This window comes from Cryptomeria japonica, chromosome 4 (assembly GCF_030272615.1).
Source record: "Cryptomeria japonica chromosome 4, Sugi_1.0, whole genome shotgun sequence".
Classification (NCBI taxonomy): Eukaryota; Viridiplantae; Streptophyta; class Pinopsida; order Cupressales; family Cupressaceae; genus Cryptomeria; species Cryptomeria japonica.
In genome coordinates this window covers 210,774,389-210,795,247 of record NC_081408.1, presented here as the reverse complement: position 1 = coordinate 210,795,247, position 20,859 = coordinate 210,774,389, and the positions used below count along the sequence as shown (strand labels likewise).

General features: G+C 32.0%; 1 protein-coding gene across 1 annotated transcript; it reads right to left on the bottom strand.

Annotated features, from left to right (window-relative positions):
* Nucleotides 1-12,343: 12,343 nt before the first annotated feature.
* Nucleotides 12,344-16,944, bottom strand: LOC131875024 (putative leucine-rich repeat receptor-like serine/threonine-protein kinase At2g14440). The gene is made up of 16 exons (XM_059219024.1): nucleotides 16,887-16,944; nucleotides 16,627-16,755; nucleotides 15,918-16,467; nucleotides 15,332-15,813; nucleotides 15,104-15,239; nucleotides 14,936-15,008; nucleotides 14,779-14,846; nucleotides 14,599-14,670; nucleotides 14,342-14,410; nucleotides 14,036-14,229; nucleotides 13,690-13,892; nucleotides 13,449-13,572; nucleotides 13,293-13,361; nucleotides 13,011-13,197; nucleotides 12,696-12,804; nucleotides 12,344-12,604 (listed from the first exon to the last, which is right to left on the bottom strand). Exons 1-16 carry the CDS (start codon nucleotides 16,942-16,944, stop codon nucleotides 12,344-12,346), a joined length of 2,784 nt encoding a protein of 927 aa, XP_059075007.1.
* Nucleotides 16,945-20,859: the final 3,915 nt, after the last annotated feature.

Genomic DNA, 20,859 nt, shown 5'->3' with positions numbered 1-20,859 from the left:
GCAATTATCTTTGGAATTATCTTATATGTTGAAGCAGTTAATTGATGAAGATAAGGTTGTATAATGTTATATTATAACTAATAAAATTACAAATTAAATCCTCTTATATATTTCATATATAAGAAAAAAAAGATTAAAATCATGCAATTATTAAATTTCTAAGTGGTTGGTCTCAATCAAATGCTTTCCAACTGCATCCCAGTCATCTTTGGAACAAATTCCAGCAAAATGGGATAAGTGCACCCAAAGTAATCTTATGAGAAGATATTGCAAGAAAACTCCAACTTGCTGCATGTGAAGCGCCAACAATATACGGGAGTGCCATCTATACGTACAAATAAAAAAAATTTCTTTCCTTTTCATATCAGTTTTAGGAGCTGTCTATGTATAATAAAATTTAATAATTAAACCTTTGGAGAGTAAAATGTATTATGAAAAGTTAAAGTGGTGAAATATTTTAATAGTTTAGAAACTAAAAAATATAGGTCGACCTTATCCATAAAAAAGATGCTTGAATGTTTCCTCTTTAATAAACTTCTATGGACATCTGTGTTGAATCAGTCAGTTGGAAGTCAATGAGCTCAACGGATCTAATTAATTTTAGTTAATTTATCTAGATTAAGACTTGAGTTTTTATATTTTCCCTTTAAATTTTCGGAAAGATATCTTCTTAAGATTTATTCAACAAATTTAACTAGTAATTAATCAATAGATTTTTTAATATATATCAATATTTGAGATTTTATATTTCATATTAATGTTTGGAAAATAATTACACTATTTCATTGAATTTGTTGAAATTGATTAAATAATAAAAAATCGTTTAAAAGTATTTAATTTTTAATAAAATTTTAATTATTAATACATTATAATGAAAGTCAATGATACAAAAATTAATTAAATATGTAAAAATATTAAAAAGAAATTAATGTTTAAAAGAAAGTGTTTATGTGTATGTTACTATAGTAATGAGGATGGCTAAGAAATTTTTTTGGAGATTTATTCAAGATGGGAGTACAAGAGCTTATATCTTAGAGATATCTCATGGATACATATGGTCATGGTTCAGGGAAGAAGAGACTCCTTTTGTGAGAGCACTAGAGACTGTTTTGAAAGAGATCAATGACGGATTAAAATTAAACAGAAACCAACAAGAGACTCTAGTGTTGAGTAGCGAGCATGGAGGGAGTAGAAGGACCACCACTAGTGGTAGACTTGGTGAAGTGGAACAAGAGTATCAAGTGGATGGAAGGGCCTATGGGGTGGACAACCTAGATGGATAATCAAATAGATAATTAAAACAACCTTGAACAATGTAAATTGTTTATATGTCAATAGAGTCAATGATTTGTTTGTATAAATATTTAGATACATGCACAATTTTGTAGAATTTTATAAAAGCTATATATCATAGATGTAATTATGTATATGGACTTAGGATAATAGTCAGACAATTGGTCCCAACATTGCTTGGTAGATACTTATTGTATGTTGTTTACCTTTTATACTTAATACATATTAAAAGAAACAATATATTTTATTATCTTAGACTTGTCAAATTTTTAAAACCATAAAAATTGATTCAAATTGTATAAATAAAAAATAACTAAATTACTTTTTTTTTATTAGTAATAATAGATTGAAATAAATTTATATGATTGTAGAATTAATCAATTTATTTTTAATTAAGTCCACATATGTAATATGGAATTGAACAAATTCATACAAAAAAGTACTTTAATAAATGTTAAAAATTAATAGTTAATATTACACACAAATAATATCATAATCTAGTAATTAAAGAAAGTCAAATTATATGCAATCAATTTATTGATGTTAAGTTAGTTATATAGATAAAATGTAAATAAATAAATATATTAAATAATTAATTATGTGGATAGAACTTATCAAGTAATCTAATTTAAATATATTAAAACATTTATATCTTATTTTGATTAAAAATAGATTGTCAAATTTCTAATTGAACACTAAACTCTTTTAAAAACTAGTATTTTATTATTCTATGCTAAAGAAAATATTGATCTTTGGATCTTTCATTGCTCTTACTCAACAGAAGTTTGGTATCAAATATTGAAATCCCTTCCTTTCCATTATGCTTCTCCTAATTCTCTAAACAAATTCATGATTAGCTTGTATTCTAGCCCTCTCTTCTCTCGTAACACTAATTAGGATTTGATGAAATAAATTTTTGCCTTTATCACTTGGGGCCTCAAGAAAGAAAAGAAAAATCACATGTTTAGAGATCAAAAAAGGGAAAGTATGGAGCTATTATTAAGAATTTATCTAACTATAAAGGATAATATAAACTCAAGAGGACATGGTTATTCAAAAAAAATAAAAAAATCTTATCTAGATTAAAGAATCAAACAAAATTGTGGAATTGTTCATGATCCAAGTTATGTCAATTGTCTCAAATTTGCAAGACATTTTTTTTCACCTAGACTCTCTTTGATGTAGGATGGATAAAACTAAATTTTGATGGATTTTTCAAAAGGAATCCTAGGAAAGGTCTCTATTGAAGGTATAATAGGAGATGACAATGAAAATTTGGTTGACGGTTATGCTAACAATCTACAAAAGACCTCCAATAATGAAGTTGAAGCAAATACAATCTAGTGGGGAATAAAGCGATTAAAATATAGGGGATATGTAATGCCCCACCAGGAAAACCCAAAGGGTTAAAGCTAAAACACTCAAATGGAGTGCAAATATATATATATTTTTTAAAACTTTAATACACAACATTAAGATACATTGGAGTTATCTAACGCTTAGATAACACAGCGGAAGACTAAACAAACCTAAGGAGTTTCCCAACGTGATTACGTAACTTAACACCTAACTCAACTCGCGACATTTGATCCAATTAAGTAGGATATCTTATTTACATGCTATTTCTTGAAACATGGATATGATTTGTTCAGTGAATTAACATTATATAAATCAGGAAGCATCATTTATTATGGTTGAAGATGAGGCTAACATGAGGAAATTTACCCATAGAAGTTAAAACATAGGTAACATGCAAATTCATCCATTAAGGTTAAAATATGGTTAACTTGGAGAGTCCATCCATTATAGTTACAATTTAGCTAACATATCGAAGTTCGTTTATTAAGGTTAAAATGTAAATAACCCATTGAGTTCATCCATTATAGTTAAAATATAGCTAATAAGATGGAGTTCATTTATTAAGGTTATAATGTGGATAGCTAATTGAGTTCATCCATTATAGTTAGAATGTGGCTATTAATATGAAGTTCACATATTAAGGTTAAAATGTACATAGCATAATGAAGCTCATCCATTAGGGTAAAAATATAGATAGCTTGATGAGTACATCCATTATAGTTAGAATGAAGCTAATATGATGAAGTTCATTTATTAAGAATAAAATGTAAATAACTAAAAGAGTTCATCCAATTTAGTTAAAATATAGCTATTATGATGAAGTTCATTTATGAAGATTAAAATGTAAGTAACTAAATGAAGTTCATCCATTAGAATTACAATTTAGGTAATATGACAAGTTCATCCAATAGTTGTTATCCATTCATTATGTTCAATTTTGCATTAAACTCGTACCATGCATCTTGTTCAAAAATGCTCTATAATATCATCATAACTAATGAGGTCTTTTCATGCATACTTATTTTCATTAACATTACTAGAGTACATTCCATCATGATCCATTTATTGCATTTAAAAGTCGACTACATACATGCATTACAATAATTCTTGTCTAATCCACTTATACATTCTATCAAAATACCTTCCATACATGCTAGCACTACCCATGAAATATTAGAGAAAAAAGCATCACATAACACAAAAATGATCTCAGAGTTCACCCCTAGAGGGCTACATCTCCGGGTCTGCTCAATTGCAAGACCCCTCTGATAATTAATTAAGTTATAGTTACATAGGGTTCACGTCATTTACATTCTTGCCTTTTAGGCAAGCACAACCAATATACAAATGACCACTTCGGTCAATAAATCCTAAATGATCCCTACATAGAAACGGGTCCAACTAAGCATATTAAAAGCTAATACAAAGGTCTCTTGCTTGACGGTACTCTAACTAGGGGACCTGACCAACTATGGCCAACCACAAACCAACCAGACGACAGGGTCCAAACAACATATCCAGGCCTTGCCATTAATTTAAACAAAGCGAATACAAAATTCAACTTTCATAGGCAATAACCGGAAATGGGCAATCTTCTTTCCTGCTGGTTTAAATAGTAAAAGTTGATCAAGTTTTTTGTTTAAATGATCTAAGTTTTCCAAATACATTAATAGAAAATCACAATTACAAGGGGAATACAATGCCACAATTGTAATATTACCATTTGTCTAATTCTCATTACAGAGGGAAAGTATATTTAAACCATTTATTTCACCAATGATAACAACAATATCTTACCAAATTCTCAAATCGACACATCATTAAATTTTCAATAATTCTAATAGCATATCATTTAAGTCTACAAGATATCCAATGATAAGTATTTCTTTTCTAAAATTCCTAGATCACCTATAACATTCAAATCCAATATTAATACATCGTTGAATAACATAATATATAGAAATTAACAAGATATATTTTATTCCAAGAAATTTTCCAATTAAAATATTAACTCCAGGAAATAAAATATAACAATTATAAATTTAATAATGCATGATTTCAAATTAAGTATTATTTAATATATATATTAATAATTGTTTAATAAACCGTAGATTTTGAATTAATTATTAATTAATATATATTTATTAATCCTCTTTAATAAAATATATATTATTAATAATTATTAATAAATAATAAAAAAGAACTATTAAAACATACTTTGCAAAAAAACATACCCGCAACAACCACCGTGGGTACCGCTCACTACGAAAATTCCATGGGGAGGAGGAGAAAGGGGAGGCGATGGTGTGAGTCGAGCCTCGACTCCTCCGCTCGCCAAACCCTAGCCAAACAAAAGTTTAAATTTCGTCCTCTTTTTTTTTATTGTAAAATTTTATTTTAAATAAAATGTATACCCCCCCCCCCCAAAAAAAAAGATAAAAAACAAACTAAACCCCCCCCACCCCACGCCCCCCCCCCCCCCCCCCCCCCAAAAATTCTTTCATCCATAGTCTCATATATTTTCCAAAATGTGCAAAACAACAGTATGGGAAATTTTCCTAGCAAGTTCATGATTTTCCAAATACTCAATAACCTTCAGATAGGCAAGATTTGCTCATTCACAAAACCATTTAAACAATCTTGACCCAAAACAACCAATATTCACAAAACTAAAACTTAAATTTTAAGAACATTCGTGGATTTTTAAAACCAGAATTTCATGAGGAAGAACCCAACACATTTTCTTTGATTTACAATGAAATAAAAAGGTAAACAAGAATTCCTACCTCCTTAAGCATTCCTAGCAAGATTTTTGAAGAGCCCAACCTGCAGTTGTAGAAAAATCCATCCTTCCAAAATCCCCAAATTTCTCCATCGAAAATATTTTTCTTTCTCCAAAAAAAATCAACAACCCCAAAAATATTTTTCAACCTAGGTTAAAAGAATAAAAATTTGACCTAATTTTCTAATTTCGAATTTAAGCACTTTTTAAAATAAGAAAATTAAAATAATCATTATTTTCAACTATTCAAATAATGTAACTTGCTTTTCTAATCAAAATTAAAATGCTTCTCTCTCATTTAATTTTAATTTTCTCAATATTAACTAAGCTAACATTTATATTTCACAATATTGACAAGGATAAAATGTTTTAATTAAATTAATTCCCAAAATCAATCTTTCACACTATATCAAATATACATATAAATTAAACTTGCTTTTCTAATAAAAATTGATTTTCCTAAATAAGTAAAATTAACCTTTCTTTTTCCAAAATGCAAAAGAGATTAAATTATTTCTATTTCAAATAACTTTAAATGTTTCCTTTTTAAAACGCATAAACTAATTAAATTTGTTAATTAAAATTAACCATTAAATTAAACTCACTACAAACATAAATAAAGCGATCTTTTTAATTAATGATTAATCACATAAAAGAAACCTACATATTTTAATTCCTCAATTACAAATGCGTAAATGAACACATTAAATCAAATTAAATACTTAAACTTGCTACAAACATACATAAAGCGATCTTTTTAATTAATGATAAATCACATAAAAGAAACTTATTTATTTTAAATTTCTCAATTACCTATGCATAAATGAACATATTAAATTGAATTAAATACTTAGGATAAAATACTCCATTTTACCACATGCAAGGCACGCAACCTAAGAAAGCCAACCAATCACATGACACGCAAACCCAAACGAAAAGGGAAACTGATGGACCACACACGATGCTCACTTGATCATGGCTAAGGCAAGACGAGGGTTTCACGACCACCTAATCCAAATTCTAAGGATGAAAGAGGTATACTCAACCCTACGAATCCTGATGGAGACGAACCTCTCACCTAGGCAGTACTACACCTGCAATCTCCTACAACCATGAGTCACACAAGCATATATATATATATATATATTCAATGAAGGTGTTAGCTCAAGATTTATAACAAGAATTAGGAAAACAATTAAACTTACACAAGAATCGATGCAAAAGCACAATAACAGGTATGCACAATATTCATATTATCTAATCTACAACATTACATAATGGTTAATCAACCATCCAAGAATGCCACATAGAAAAAGTCAACCAAGGTCAAACCGGTTTTACAAGGCTGACTAGGGTAGGGGCACTACAAGATACAACAAAATTAAGATAAAAGGAGACTCAAGATTTATTATTAAAATATTTAAAGGGGATGGTTCCTAACCTTGGAGAATAAGAGATGTTAGGGGAGCCAGGAAAAATACTCTTAAGAATTTCATACAGTCTAAACACAAACATGTCTACCATAAGGGGAACTTGGTAGTTTTTGTTGTTTCCAATCTTCACATAAACTATAGGGATTGTACTTTTTGTTCATATAAAAAATTTCCCCCCAAATATTAAACATATTATTTAAAATAAAAGGTTACAAGTAACCAAATTTAAAAAGCCAAGATGAAAGAAGGCCTAAGGAATATGGGTTTTACAAGGATCCCTTAACCTAAAACATGGGTTTTGACAAGGCTCCCATAACCTTATTACAAAGGAATTTACGATCAAACTCAAGATCATCTTGTACCAATAAGTTATAGACTCCAATAACCTTAGGTCTGCTTATCTAGAAGAGCTCCTCTCCACCTCAATAGGAAAAGAAGAATAAGAATCCATGAAAAATTACTTAGGCTTCCAAAACCTTTTCTCAAAGGATATAACAATAAAAAATAAAAACAACTAGCACCGGGAGCCAAAAACATCCAACAAGAAAAAATCCACCTCTCCTTGAGAACTCCTCTCCACCTCAAAAAAAGAGGATAACATCTCAATAGGATAAGTAGAGGAAGAATCCATGAGAAGGGGAAACCACACTCGAAACCAGCCCAAGACTGAGCATCCAAGGCCAAGATCAACCACTAGTGCATTGCTTCCAACCGCTTCTCCATAGCATGTCACCACCTCCAAAGGGAATGCCTTCACATCAATAGGACCGATAGAAGATGAAGTAGACCGCACCAATAGCTATCCCCAAACTAGGGACCCAACAAAAATCCCTAACACAACAAGAAATGACTCCCACATTATAGTTGCCAGTCATGTAATTCCAAGCTACCAAATATTGTTCTTTTTAAATATTTCAGTGAGTTGTGTACTCACCACATTAGAAAAATCTAGAATTTGAGTATTATATACTAGAAACCGAATGTTGCATGTGCTAACCTTAAGCTCGCTATTTCTAAAGCTAATTTTATTTCTCAAAATAAGAAAGCTCCTACCAAGTCTGCAAGAGGGCTCTTCTATGCTTGAAGGTAGACGCAAAAAGGAAGACAGTCTTAGTAGAGGAAAAATGTGTGTTACCAAAAAAATAATAGAGGCCACCTCTTGTGTTTTCCTAAAAAAAAATGATGAACTATGAGACAAGCTTAAAAAGGTTGGGCTCAAGTTCCTTTCTCTCTATCAATGAATGGCTACAATGAATATCTCTCTTCTAACATTATATAGTTTTTGGTAGTTGGAATGGGTTACTATTGGAAGTCTAAAGTTTGAGGTCACTATGAAGGTAATTGGGCAGGCTAGAAGTCTTAGGTACAAAAGATTTAATTTTTGCCAAATGACGCAATGGTGACTGCAAGAAATTTGTGCTTTTTTTTAAAAAGAAGTTAGAAGATGTAAAAGCACTAGTGGGTACAACAGAAACAAGCTACATATACCTTAGGGTTTGGTAAAATTCTTTGTTATGAAATATTTTACATTAGAAGAAATGTTTCAAACTATTCCTAATAATAAAACTTATTGATAATCATGTAATATATAGTTAGATGATAGTCATCTCATTACATAGTTAGTATAATAATTAATATTACTAAATTGTCCCTATTAGTGTGGAAAAGTTTATGGGCTAGTATCTTGTTGTTAAATAGCAAAAAATAGGGATTCTGATAACAGCTACTATTAGATTTGTACCATATGAAGTTATGATAATAATGTCCATAATTCTCTTACTTTGATATTTTATTTTAGTAAGATCTCTCCTATATCGCATACTCTTATTTCTACCATTTATGCCTAGCTTGATGATTCAAGTATATAAAGTAAATTTTTTTTTTCATAAAATCAACCTTATGTATTCTAGGAACTTAGAGAAAAATGAATTCATCCCAAGAATTGATCAAACATTAATTATTCTACCCATTAATATTGCATTATGTATTCTACTTCCCTTATTGCCCCATTGACTTGTAACGGTATCCATCTATTGCTTTCAAACTTGTCATGATAAATTTATATTAAGAGTGCATTGATATACTTCCTTCTATCCTCCTTGTAAAGTACACAAGGTAGGAAATTAAGGAAAGTCCCACTTTCATACAACCTCATTTATGTTTAAGGATATTGATTATACGTTGGTAAACTATTCTAGTTTACATCAATGAGAACTGGCTCAACTACTCCCTTAGTTGGGGTCTCTTTCATGTTTATAGTTTCTCCTCAGCTTTCCTTCTACTTGTTTGTGTTTGTATGTGGCAATTGAACATGTTGTTGGGCTTAAATGTTGGTGAATTTTCTAGTAGTATTTTCCCCATACATGAAAATTGTCCTTTCTAAACCAACAAAAGGACTTGAGAAAAAGTGGTTGTGGAATGTGGAAAGTCATGAGATTGTAATTTGTTTCTTCACTAGATGATAGAAGAAAGTGGATGGCCATTTTTTATCTGGATGTAGCCCGCACTAGGTGAACCATCTTATATCTATATGGTATGGTGAATTATTTTTTATCCTACACTATTATTAATATTGTTTATTACTTCATTTTTTGTAAACCCTAATAGTTAATTAATTCAACAATTGATCACTACCCTTGTCTTTAATTGTAGTTTTATAATTGTTTGGCCATATAATTACATTTTAAATTAGATTTTAAGAAAAATATATATTGTAAACTAACTCAAATTATAAAGATTAATGTATCAAAATGAATTGTAAATTTGTTAAAACTTAAGTGTTTTTTTGTGCAGCATATATGCAATTTGAAGATTAAAAATTAGATAATAAAATTCTTAATTAAACCAAATATTGTTTAAATTTTAGATCATATGAGATGTGCCCTAGTTAAAAAATATGAATATTAAAATTAAAACTTATTAAATTTAATAATGTTAATATTTTTAATTAAATGAAAAAATATTACTAAAAGTTTACATTTTGTGTATAGAAAAGTTTATTTTATACATACATAAAAAAGGTATTTAAATATAAATAAATTTAAGAATAAATTCTTATATAAGATTTTTATGCTTTCTAGTAAAAATATGAAGATCATTAGAATACTTTACAAGAATATTAAAATTCAAATAATAAATTGAAAAAAATAACCAAAAATTAAATACAACAAGAGTTTCTTTTAAAGCTTGCACACAAAGCTATTATCACAATTAAAACTAAAATTTTTAATTCATATATTAAAAGTGAAAAAAAATCATATTTTTTTATTTTAAAAAAGATCTTATCAAAGTAAAATATTAAAAAGAAAACATTAAAACTTAAATAATGAAAAATAAAAGAATTAAACAATTAAGTAGAATAATTTTTTTTAAAGTCTCTACACAAGGCTATTATTATAATGAAAATTAAAAATTATATTTGTAAATAAAATTTAAAAAATCAACTGTTTTAATAATGAAAAATATTCTAAGTTCTGGGCCTCTATTCTAGTTGGTATTGTACTTTATTTTGCTCTCTTCTTAGGATTTTGGGCCCTATTCTAGTTAGAGGCATTTTTTGAATATCTTTGCTTATGGTGACCTCTATTTTTAATGGTGGAGGTTTGTTTGGCTCTCCTCTTTCTTTTATTTGGGATCCCTATTGAAGGTTGGTGGTCCTACTTCTTCTCTAAAGGGGTTAGGACTATGTGCTTCTCTATTTCTATCTCTCTCAAGAGAATCCATGTTGTGACTCTTGTTTTCATCTTTCTTTTCTCCTCAACCTATCTTATAGAGGTGATTCACTCTTCTATTGAGGGGAAGACTTGCTGGTTCGGTAAAGATGGATGGAGCTTTTTGGGGGTTTCTAGTGCCCTGCTTCTTGAGGCCGGTTGTCTGACTACTATCATTTCCATATTGTTGGGTCTCTATCCTTTTCTCCTATGGAGGTGGAGACTTTGATGGAGTTTACTAGCCTAGAGCTCGAATGGTTTGTGCCTCTTCTAATGTTTTAGGTTGTGGGAGCCTTTCTAAAACCCAATAGTCGTGCAAATCAATGTGGTCTTTCTCCTTTGTTTCTGGAAGTTGTGGGGTTGTACGGTGCTTCGCCTTTTTGGCTGGTGTTCTAGGTCTTTTTAAGCTCCTATTGTGGTGGGTCCTTGTCCTATTGAGGTGGTGAGGAGTTGTGTTGGAAGGATGTTGACTTTCAGGTGGATGGTCTTTGATGGCTTCAACCTGTGTTGTTCTGCTTGCGAGCTAACTTTCAGTTCGATTGTCTCTAATGGTTTCAACTTGTTGGTTTTGGGAGCCATATCAAAACCCAAAATGAAGGTTTGGGAAGCTTGTCAAAATCCCTTGATTCCATATCGTTCTACAAGTTGTGGGAGCCTTCTAAAACCCACTCTCAAGGTTGAGGGAGCCTGGAAAAACCTAATGTTTTCTACTTCTTTTAGGGACAGGCTGGATGCTTAGAGTAATTTTCAAGGGCCCAGTTTGACCAGTGGTTGTTTTTTGTTAGGCTCACGCCTTGTGATTTTTTTTTTGCTTGGATATTCTGTTATAGGTTGTGGGAGCCTAGGAAAACCCTTCATGTTGGTTGAGGGTGCCCGAAAAAACCCCGTTCTTTGTTTTCTTAGGTCTATTGTTTGCTGACTTAGATCGTCTACTTGGGCCAACCTATTTTGTAGTGTTTTTCACTTGATGTTTGGCTGGTGGTTGGTTGGTTGCGGTTTCTTGGATTTTTTGTTTATGCTTTGTTCAGTCTTTGGGTTTTGGGATTTGGATGCCCATAAGTCCAGAAGGTTTCAGGTTCTTTCTAAAAGCCAGGTAGTCTAGTCCATTATTTGATGGCAACTCTCTGATTGTAAGGGTTTTGGGGCCCCTTCAAAACCTGTTTCATCCTAATCAAAAACATTCTAAATTCATATATTTATTATTATAATTAAAAAATCATAATTGTGTCCATCTGGACCCTATTGGGTTTAATCTTATGTCTACTCGAGGGGCTAGAATGGGATATGCAGGTTGATGACATTCAATTGGACAATGAGGAAGAAACATCAAGTAGATAACTACAAGATTTTCTTTGAGCTCAGACAATTTATGTTTGAAGTTGTTAGGTTTGTGGTTAAGTTGTAAGGGTTTCATATGTTTGGGCAAGCTTAGGTTGGTATTAGATCCATTTTTGTTTAGCTGGGATCTCTTTCAGATTCTGCAGAACATATGTTTAATGGACTTTGTTAATCTTTTTAAATTTAATCTAATAGAAGCTGTCCCTTCGAGCAATTTAAATAAAAAAAATCATAAGAAACAATAATTTTGAATATTTAAAAATATTTCCATTTAGCATAAAATATATAGTATGATATTCTATCAAAAATATTTACAATGATAGAAAAATATAAGAAGTCACATTATCTAATTATCTAATATATCTGCATATCAACAAATATCCTGACCCAAAAAGCTTGAAGCTTGAACACACCGATGGATAAGCCAACTACCTAAGACTGAGCATGTCTCGGGTATCATGTGAGGCCATAGCAACCAAGTCAGAACGATTATTATCGTCACATGCAAGTGCGACTGCTTCTTCCAGTTCTCTCACAACCATATTCATTTTGGGTCTCTTCTTCGACTCTTTCTCCAAGCATTTATATGCAATCTCTGCAACTTTCCAAGCTGATTCTACATTATAACGGTCACCTAATGAAGAATCCACAAGGTCTGCTATTTTGCCGGACGCAAGAAGTGTTTGTGCCTGTAATGTATATATCATGTAACGATTTATTAAATTTCCAGTCTCTTACTATAGTTGGAAACATTAAACTGGGAAGAATTAATTGGATTACCGTTTCTACTATTCCGTCTTTGGGTGATACTCCAGAAATAATCTCCAATAGAACCACTCCAAAACTATAGACATCGCTTTTCTCATTTAATGAGAATGTAGTAAAGTATCTGCATGAATTTATAATTGTAAACTGCATTAATTAGAGCAGCTTTATCTTTCACCTATGTTTATATGTCGACAGTTATATGAAAGATAAATTAGTGGGTGAACAATTCAAAACTTTTCAAGTAAACACAACTCTACATACAAAACTAGCATTGATAAAGTTATTTATTCATTATTTGATTTCAAATAAATGTGTTATGTGAAATACTCAGGATCAAGATAACCAATGGTGCCGTTGACTTGGACGGTTGAATTGCCCTCGAAATTCTCTATCAGTTTAGAGAGACCAAAGTCAGCTACCTTGGCAAACATTCTCTTATCCAACAGTATATTACTGCTCTTGATATCTTTGTGTACGATTGGAGGACTACAACTCTGATGCAGGTAAAGCAAGCCTGCAAAATGCGTGCAAAGAGGTTGATATATACATTTTTTTCGCATTGTTCAACAACCAGCTATAAATAAACTGCTGCTGCCAAATGCAACTTACCCGCTCCGGCTTGTAATGCAATGTTAAGTCTGGTATGCCAATCAAGAGGTTTCTCCAATTTGCCAACAGCTTGAAACGGGAAAAAACGATAAAGTAGGCTTTTTAATCAAACATATAGGTGCATTAAAGTTAAGTAAGATTTAGAATGCAAATTACCATGTAGATGATCCTTCAATGTTCCGGAATGCATGTATTCATATATCAACGCCCTTATGGATTGTCTACAATACCCAATAAGGTTTACAAGATTCTTGTGATATATTCTTGACAGTAATACTATCTGAAATCATTCAAAACCGTCATTACGGGGGAATTTAGGGCTGAGAAGAGAATAATAGAGAGATTTATCAAGAATTCTTCCCACCAAGATTTATCTAAATCGTGAGAAAGTACGCACCTCGTTTTGGAATTCTGATTCTCCTCGATTAGAATCAGTCTCAAGTATTTTGATTGCAACCTCACATCCCAAAACTATACCATAAAATACAGATCCAAAAGAGCCCCTACCAATGAGTGTGGAATAGTTGTTCGCAGCAATTTCAATGTCTTTCTCTGTGTATTCCATAGCCAACCGGTGAATATCATTTGGATTGTCTTCATCTGTTAAAATAGAATAAAAAACAAATTATTCTAACAGGACTATCGGAGAAAACGAAATAAAGGAAACATTTCATTTCAGAAAAATATATAATTATACAATAATAATGGGCCTATATTTTACATATAGGAGATTGCGGAGACACCTGCGGATGACTGTTGTTGATACTGAATTGAACCATCTGTGGTAGACTGTGGTTCCGATGGGTGTTTAAGCCTCCAAAGAAAGATTGCAGAGAGAAAACAGACAATTAACACCACCGGACACATAATCAACAGTGCGATCACCCAGCTTTTAATTTTCTGGTTATCTGGGGTAACATTATTTTGGGGATCAACTCTGCATGGTACGGTACACTTTAATTGCTATATATTTCCTTGTGAATATTGATATATTATATTTTACTATTTCGATTTTTGTAGAATGATAATGGGAGAAAATATGTTTGTACCGAAGGTCTAAGTTGGGTCTCACTAATCCCTGGGAAACTGAACCCTCCAATTTATTTCCCTGCAGAAATCTTTTTAAGCAAGAAGAGAAAAGGACAATAAGAATACCATTTCAAAAATCATGTTGAATACAAATGAAGAAAAAAGGATCTGCGAAGAGATCGAACAACTATCTTGTGATGTGGAGAATAGAGGCAGACAATCTATATGACAAAGGTTTATCACAGATGAAATTATATGGAGAAGTTAATAAACATACAGTTGACTTAACATTTGAAGCTTCTCCAATGACCTCGGAATTTCTCCGGTAAGTTTATTGTTTTGTAGTTGCCTTTGTCAAACAAATGAAAGTGGAAAGATTAATAAAAGTCGAGAGAATAATACCCATTTCATTCATACGTGAAGTATTTCACATGGTAACAAGTAATAGATGCCTTACAGTATTGTAAGATTCTTCAGAGAACTAAGGTCCGGAATCTGGCCTGACAAGCTATTGTTTCCTAGCAACTTTTACCCAAAGCATGGAGTTAATAACACTGCTATAATTTCAACCTTAAAGCTTTTAAAATTTCAAACACGGTTATTTAAACACTTACCAACTCTCTTAATGCGGTTAAGTCACCTATGTTTATAGGCATGGCGCCCTCCAGATTCATGTTTGTTAGATTCCTGCAAATAGAACAATTTGAAATCAGATATCTTAATAGCATATGAAATATGACCCACTAAAGTGTTATGTTATTGAGATTTGCAATGAAGTTTACATGATAATGACTCGCGGAGGATCGTCTTGGCTGCAAGTAATCCCTGTTGATGAATAATCAGCTGGTAAACACGGATCTCCTCCTGTCCAGTCGTCTGGAACATTTATCGCCTCTGCTATTTTTCTAATCGCAAACACTGAGTACACACAATTCGTGAAAACAATAAGCTCATATTCTATTCAAGCAATTAAAAATATAGAACAATGCCATGGAAATACAGAAAGTTACCATCTCCGGATTGTGTGGTTGTCGGTACATCTAGAACACTGTATATTTCTGCTGCATTTATGAATGGTCCCAACTGTGATGCACTACTGGGTTTTAAAGATAAGTTTACATAATTTAATGCGGGAAGCTGTATAATTTTATTTACTTGGATACATTGTGGAAACTCAAACTGTAGAAAATCTATTTCGTAATCGTTAATGTAGGGAGCGAATTCCTGAGTGAGCTTTGTCTGGTTCACCATGCAGAAATAAAGTGCAAAATAGTACGATCCCTCTACAATATATGGAAATGGAATTATCAAATTGTCAACTACTGTCTTTGCAATAGCAGAACTAAATATGATCCCAGGCGGTTTGTTGGAAAACTCGCTTCCGGAGGATTGTGGGCTATTGTTCACAGGGGCAACATCAACAGTGTTGTTGTCTCTCATTGACGATGCCGAATAATTACTCCACATGCGGTCAAATGGATCGTCTGGGTACCTGCAATTGTCACCACAGTTCAACTTTAAATAAGAAATCATTGAGGATTTGGATTTGAACTCTAGCGACAATTTATCAATGGAAATCTTGTTATATGCACTTACTCCATATCCTTATGTACACCAAAACTTGTACGAGGCCCGTACAACACCAAGGCTTGCTTATGAAAATCCGTTGAATTATACATAGAAGATTCGAGCGGGCGGAGCTCAATGCTTGAAATGAAAACATATCGCTGTGCTTCTGTTTGAGAATTTCGCGCCAGGCATAAACTCAGACTTTCACTTTTGACGGCCACGATGATCTCATCATATCTGTACATCGTATTGTCTATATAAGATAGGTCAACATTCCTCCACTTGAATCCGTCGATAATTATATCGAAGAATGTTGCCAAAAAGGAAGTGGAACGACGATAGTAACTTGCTCTAACCAAGTAATGTAAACCGCGTTTGACAGGGATTAGATAACAATATTTCTTGGCTGCAAGATTTTCAAAATAGGATAATGTCAACAATTGCAACTTATGTATGATATCTGTGGACTGCAACACGAAAACATTGCGAGTCTTAGTGAAAGGTGAATCGGAAATCCAGAATAGGCCATTCTTGTCCGTTACGTTGTCAAGCGCGCCACAGTTGATGTTAATGAAGCCTGCACTTTAAACACCAGCCATGATCAAAACAATAGGAATTTCTTATTAACAATTTTTTTTTTTAAGCAGCCCAGTTCACAGAGCTAATCGAGAGAGGAAAAGCCCAGTTCACAGAGCTACGGAAATGAAATGAGTTTTGAGGACGAAACAGAGCTTACCATCTGGATTTGAGGACATGCAGCTGAATAATCCAATCAAAGTTGCAATAAGCAACAAGAACACGCTTGACAACTGCTTGCTGATCATCTTTCGGACCTCTAAGGAATGAATTAGCAAAATCCACGAACCTGCAAAAATCAAAGGCGAACGATATAATCAGAGGTCATTACACCATCATAACTGTAACATTTGGAGAAATGTCCAAGCAATAAAATACCAATCTCATAAAAATGCTGTGAAAGAGAATTCTAATATGCACCTTGCGAACGTCCGGGGAGGGCTTCGGAATTCAGCTCACCAATTGAAGAGAATGGCATCTATATATAGAGAGATTTTTTTAACCAGTGCTATTATTTGAAAACAATGGTAAAATATATAGTATAATGTATTGGCCCTTTTATTAAAATAAATATAATAAATAATCATTTCTGGACTGAATCTGGGGGATACAATGTATTACGAGTGGTTGTTGGAGAAACAAGCGAGGTTAAAATTTGCGGGCTCGTCGAGAGAGATAATTAGCGGAGTGGAGTTTTACAGTGGTATAAAGAGGTTTATGTGATAAGCCTCTAATATTTTATTTTTAATCTGATTCATACATTAAAATAGTAATTAATTTTTAATCATCAATTTAATATTGATGATAACATTAAATATAAAAATTAGTATAGATATCTTAAATACATCTATCTAAAGAGAATCAATTATTTTTTTTATTTTAAAATTATTTTAATACATTTTTTAATTATAATTGATATCTAGTTTTTTATATTTAAATTTTACTCTTCCTATCATTGATAAAAAAATTATTAAAAATAAAAAAAAATTAAAATATATTTTTAAAAGAATATTGTAAATATGAAATGGTGGATTATTTTTATATATTTTAGTTTTATATATCTATCTAAAACTTCTAATTTTATATTAGAGACTAAGAAGTGGGTGTGCCATCACATAGCTTGAAGGGATAGCTCATGCAAAACAGAGTAGTCCTTTCATGAAGACAAAGAAACTTTATCATGCCAGATCAACGCTCCACAGATGGCCAAACCTTGACCATACATCCTTAGGCTTTACAAGAACTCAAGGAACACAAGGGGAATTCATAATTATGTTGTTAGTGTGTTTAACTCTTTTTTTTTAGTTATGTTTTCACTTGTTAACTCAAATCTCCAATAGGTTATCTAGGGAGCCACATTAGGGCCTGACCACCATTGAGAACCACTCCCCTTTTAACTCTAGGTACCTACACCCTAGGTCGGCATAAATTACATGTGTTTGGAATAATGCATAGATACATATACTATTCATTATAATAACATCTCAAGAGGTTGTACACATAATGCATAATATTGCCACTATTCAAGGAGCAACCTTTAAGGTCTGCAAATCATTAATTTGATCCTAGATTGATCCCAATCCACAAGTACATGTTATATTATTTATATTATCTCATAGGAGCACACCTTAAAATCATAATTAATCTCACTCAAACAGGATAATAGAGTAGGCTAAGACCCAAAAATCAATTTCATGATTCTGGGTCCAATTACACAAGCCTAGGAGCAAATGTGTAAATATAATAGAAATTGCACAATTCTAATAGCAATTGCATAATTATGGGTTTCAATTGCATAATTCTACTTTTAGTGCATGAATCTTCTCTAGAAAACTAGCTAGGGCATCGAGTTTGACAATAATAACACATGGGAGTCCAAATGGGGACCATCACATTCTACAATTACTTCATGAAACCCTAAAAACACACAAAATACCTATATACATGAATCCCAAATAAAAATAGGTAGCATTTCTCCATAGATACCCCATTTCTACATCAAATGCAAACACTCATTCAAATACAACAATCAAACCCATAAGAAATAAACATGCACATAATGACCATTTCTCATCTCATAATGCATCATAAACATTCAAAGAAGATTGAATTCAAGAGAAAAGAGGAAAGGAAGATATCCTACATCAAGATTGAAGAAACTCTCAAACATAAATTGCAACCTTCACATTCCACTAATTCTTACAAGATTTGGATAGCTTCGAGACTCCCACAATACCACTCATTTAGAACCACACCCATAAAATTTCTCCTCCTAAACCATTGAATCTTAGCAACACAATTTGGCCATGAAGAGGGTTTTGAGAGAAGAACATGAAAAATACACCAAGTGTGTGAAAAAGGAGCTCAATTACAAGTTATATTCTCTCTTTTGGGAGAAGGGGAAAATAAAACTATTTAAAAAATAAATTAAAATCACAAATAAAATAAATTCCCAAAGCCCCAAATATAAAATTACTTAAATAAATTTAATTCAAATACATATAACATAATGTACTTTATGATATTAAATTGTAGGTATCATGCTAGACACCAGTAATATGAATATTAAAGTGATGACAATGTGAATGCCACAATTTATGCACACACACTCTTTATTGGCTTCTCACAATATGTTGTAGGGTAACTAATCATTCCCTCAATGGAAATCTATAGGTGGAATCACGTAAATTAGGGATGAAACATCTTTATTAGGAATAATGGTATAAGCTACGAAACATGTTTGTCCCTTTGCTATCTATCAACATCCATCAAGGATATGGCATGCTCAAACCTATGAAGCCAAGTGGAGTCAATGGCTCATACCTACATCAACCAATAAATACAAACACATGTGCATACATATACATATCATATAATATGACTAAAACATTGTTCATAATTCCCTAATCAGGGTCGCATAAAAGGCATGGCTAGTAACATCATATCTCATCTAAACATTATATCATTAAAGCATCATCAAGTAATCACATCATAATCGGTATAGTCAAAACATTCTCATATAATAATCTAGAAATCATCATATAACATCATGTTACATCATTTTAGAGTCAACATGCATATATGATCATCACTAAAACTACAAGTATAACATAATATCCACATCAACAATGATATCATCATATGAGAAAAGGAATATAATTGTAAGTAGGATGTGCCACATGGGTGCAAAATAAAAGAATAATACATGCACAATCATGGAATAAATCATATATAGAGTCAATCTTGGATCAAAATAATCAATAGAAAAAATGCAAATGTGTGAGGCATTATAGTCATGGGAGGAGATTTAATTTAGGTGTTGTCAAATAATTGTGAGACTCTACAAAATTACCAAGATGTTTATTTCATCTCGTAAAAGATGAATTTTCCATCCTACACTGAAGTTATGATAGGCCATGACCCTCTTCTCTCAATTAAGTTTAATTTTTCTCAAAAAGAGGGGCTAGTAGATGTTAGGGGTCTCTTCTTCAATGTGACTGTGAAGTTTATTTCAAATGCCACTAGCCTCTCTCTCGAGGGAGCCACCTTCCTCAAGAAACACAAAGGTAAAGTTACCAAGAGGATATTGGAAAAATTTAAAGAGGAGGGAGAAATTTAGGTCCCTACAAAATCGGTTGAATCGTGAGGACCCATTGAGGTATGGATGAGTATTGTGGAGGTACTTATGAGTTATGTTACTCTAAATTTTCATTTCAATAAATATAATTCCAAGTTGTTCCCTATGCTTGAAAATTTTAGGCATAATTTAAAAATAATTTTTGCATTCTTGATTCACTTTGAACTTCATTTCAATCTATGAATGTGGTTTTGCTTTATAATAAACACATTTTTCTTAACTATGGCATTATTTATTGTCTATACTATTTTAATTTATCTCTCACCATAGCTCTATCCTCTCATCCTCACATAACTAATTCCTCCCTCATTGTGGAATTTAACCCTAACAACTTTGCTAAAAACTCAAAATATCCCCCTCCTTTATTTTAAAGATCCCCTATGAAGTAAAATGTCTCCCATTCGAATCCCTCACACTATACTAAAATAAGGCCCTAAGTGTGGATTCCCTTATTTCTCCCAAAAAAAAACTGTTTGCCTTTGAAGACCCCCTAAAAATAATTATTTTGGATGATGACTTTGGTTCTACTTGGCCCCCCTTAGAACGCCCCCTTGCTACTACACTATATACTTACAACTCCTATTTAATCCCCTGTTCCTCTCCTCAAGGGAGGATGATCTATTTGACAAGATGAACAAGCTATACAAATCCTAAAACATCCAAAATAAGATCCTAAAGTGGCAACTTACTCAATTGCATATGGAGAAGAAAAAGATCAACAATTTATAAACCTTAGCCCTATCTAAGGTTGTTGAA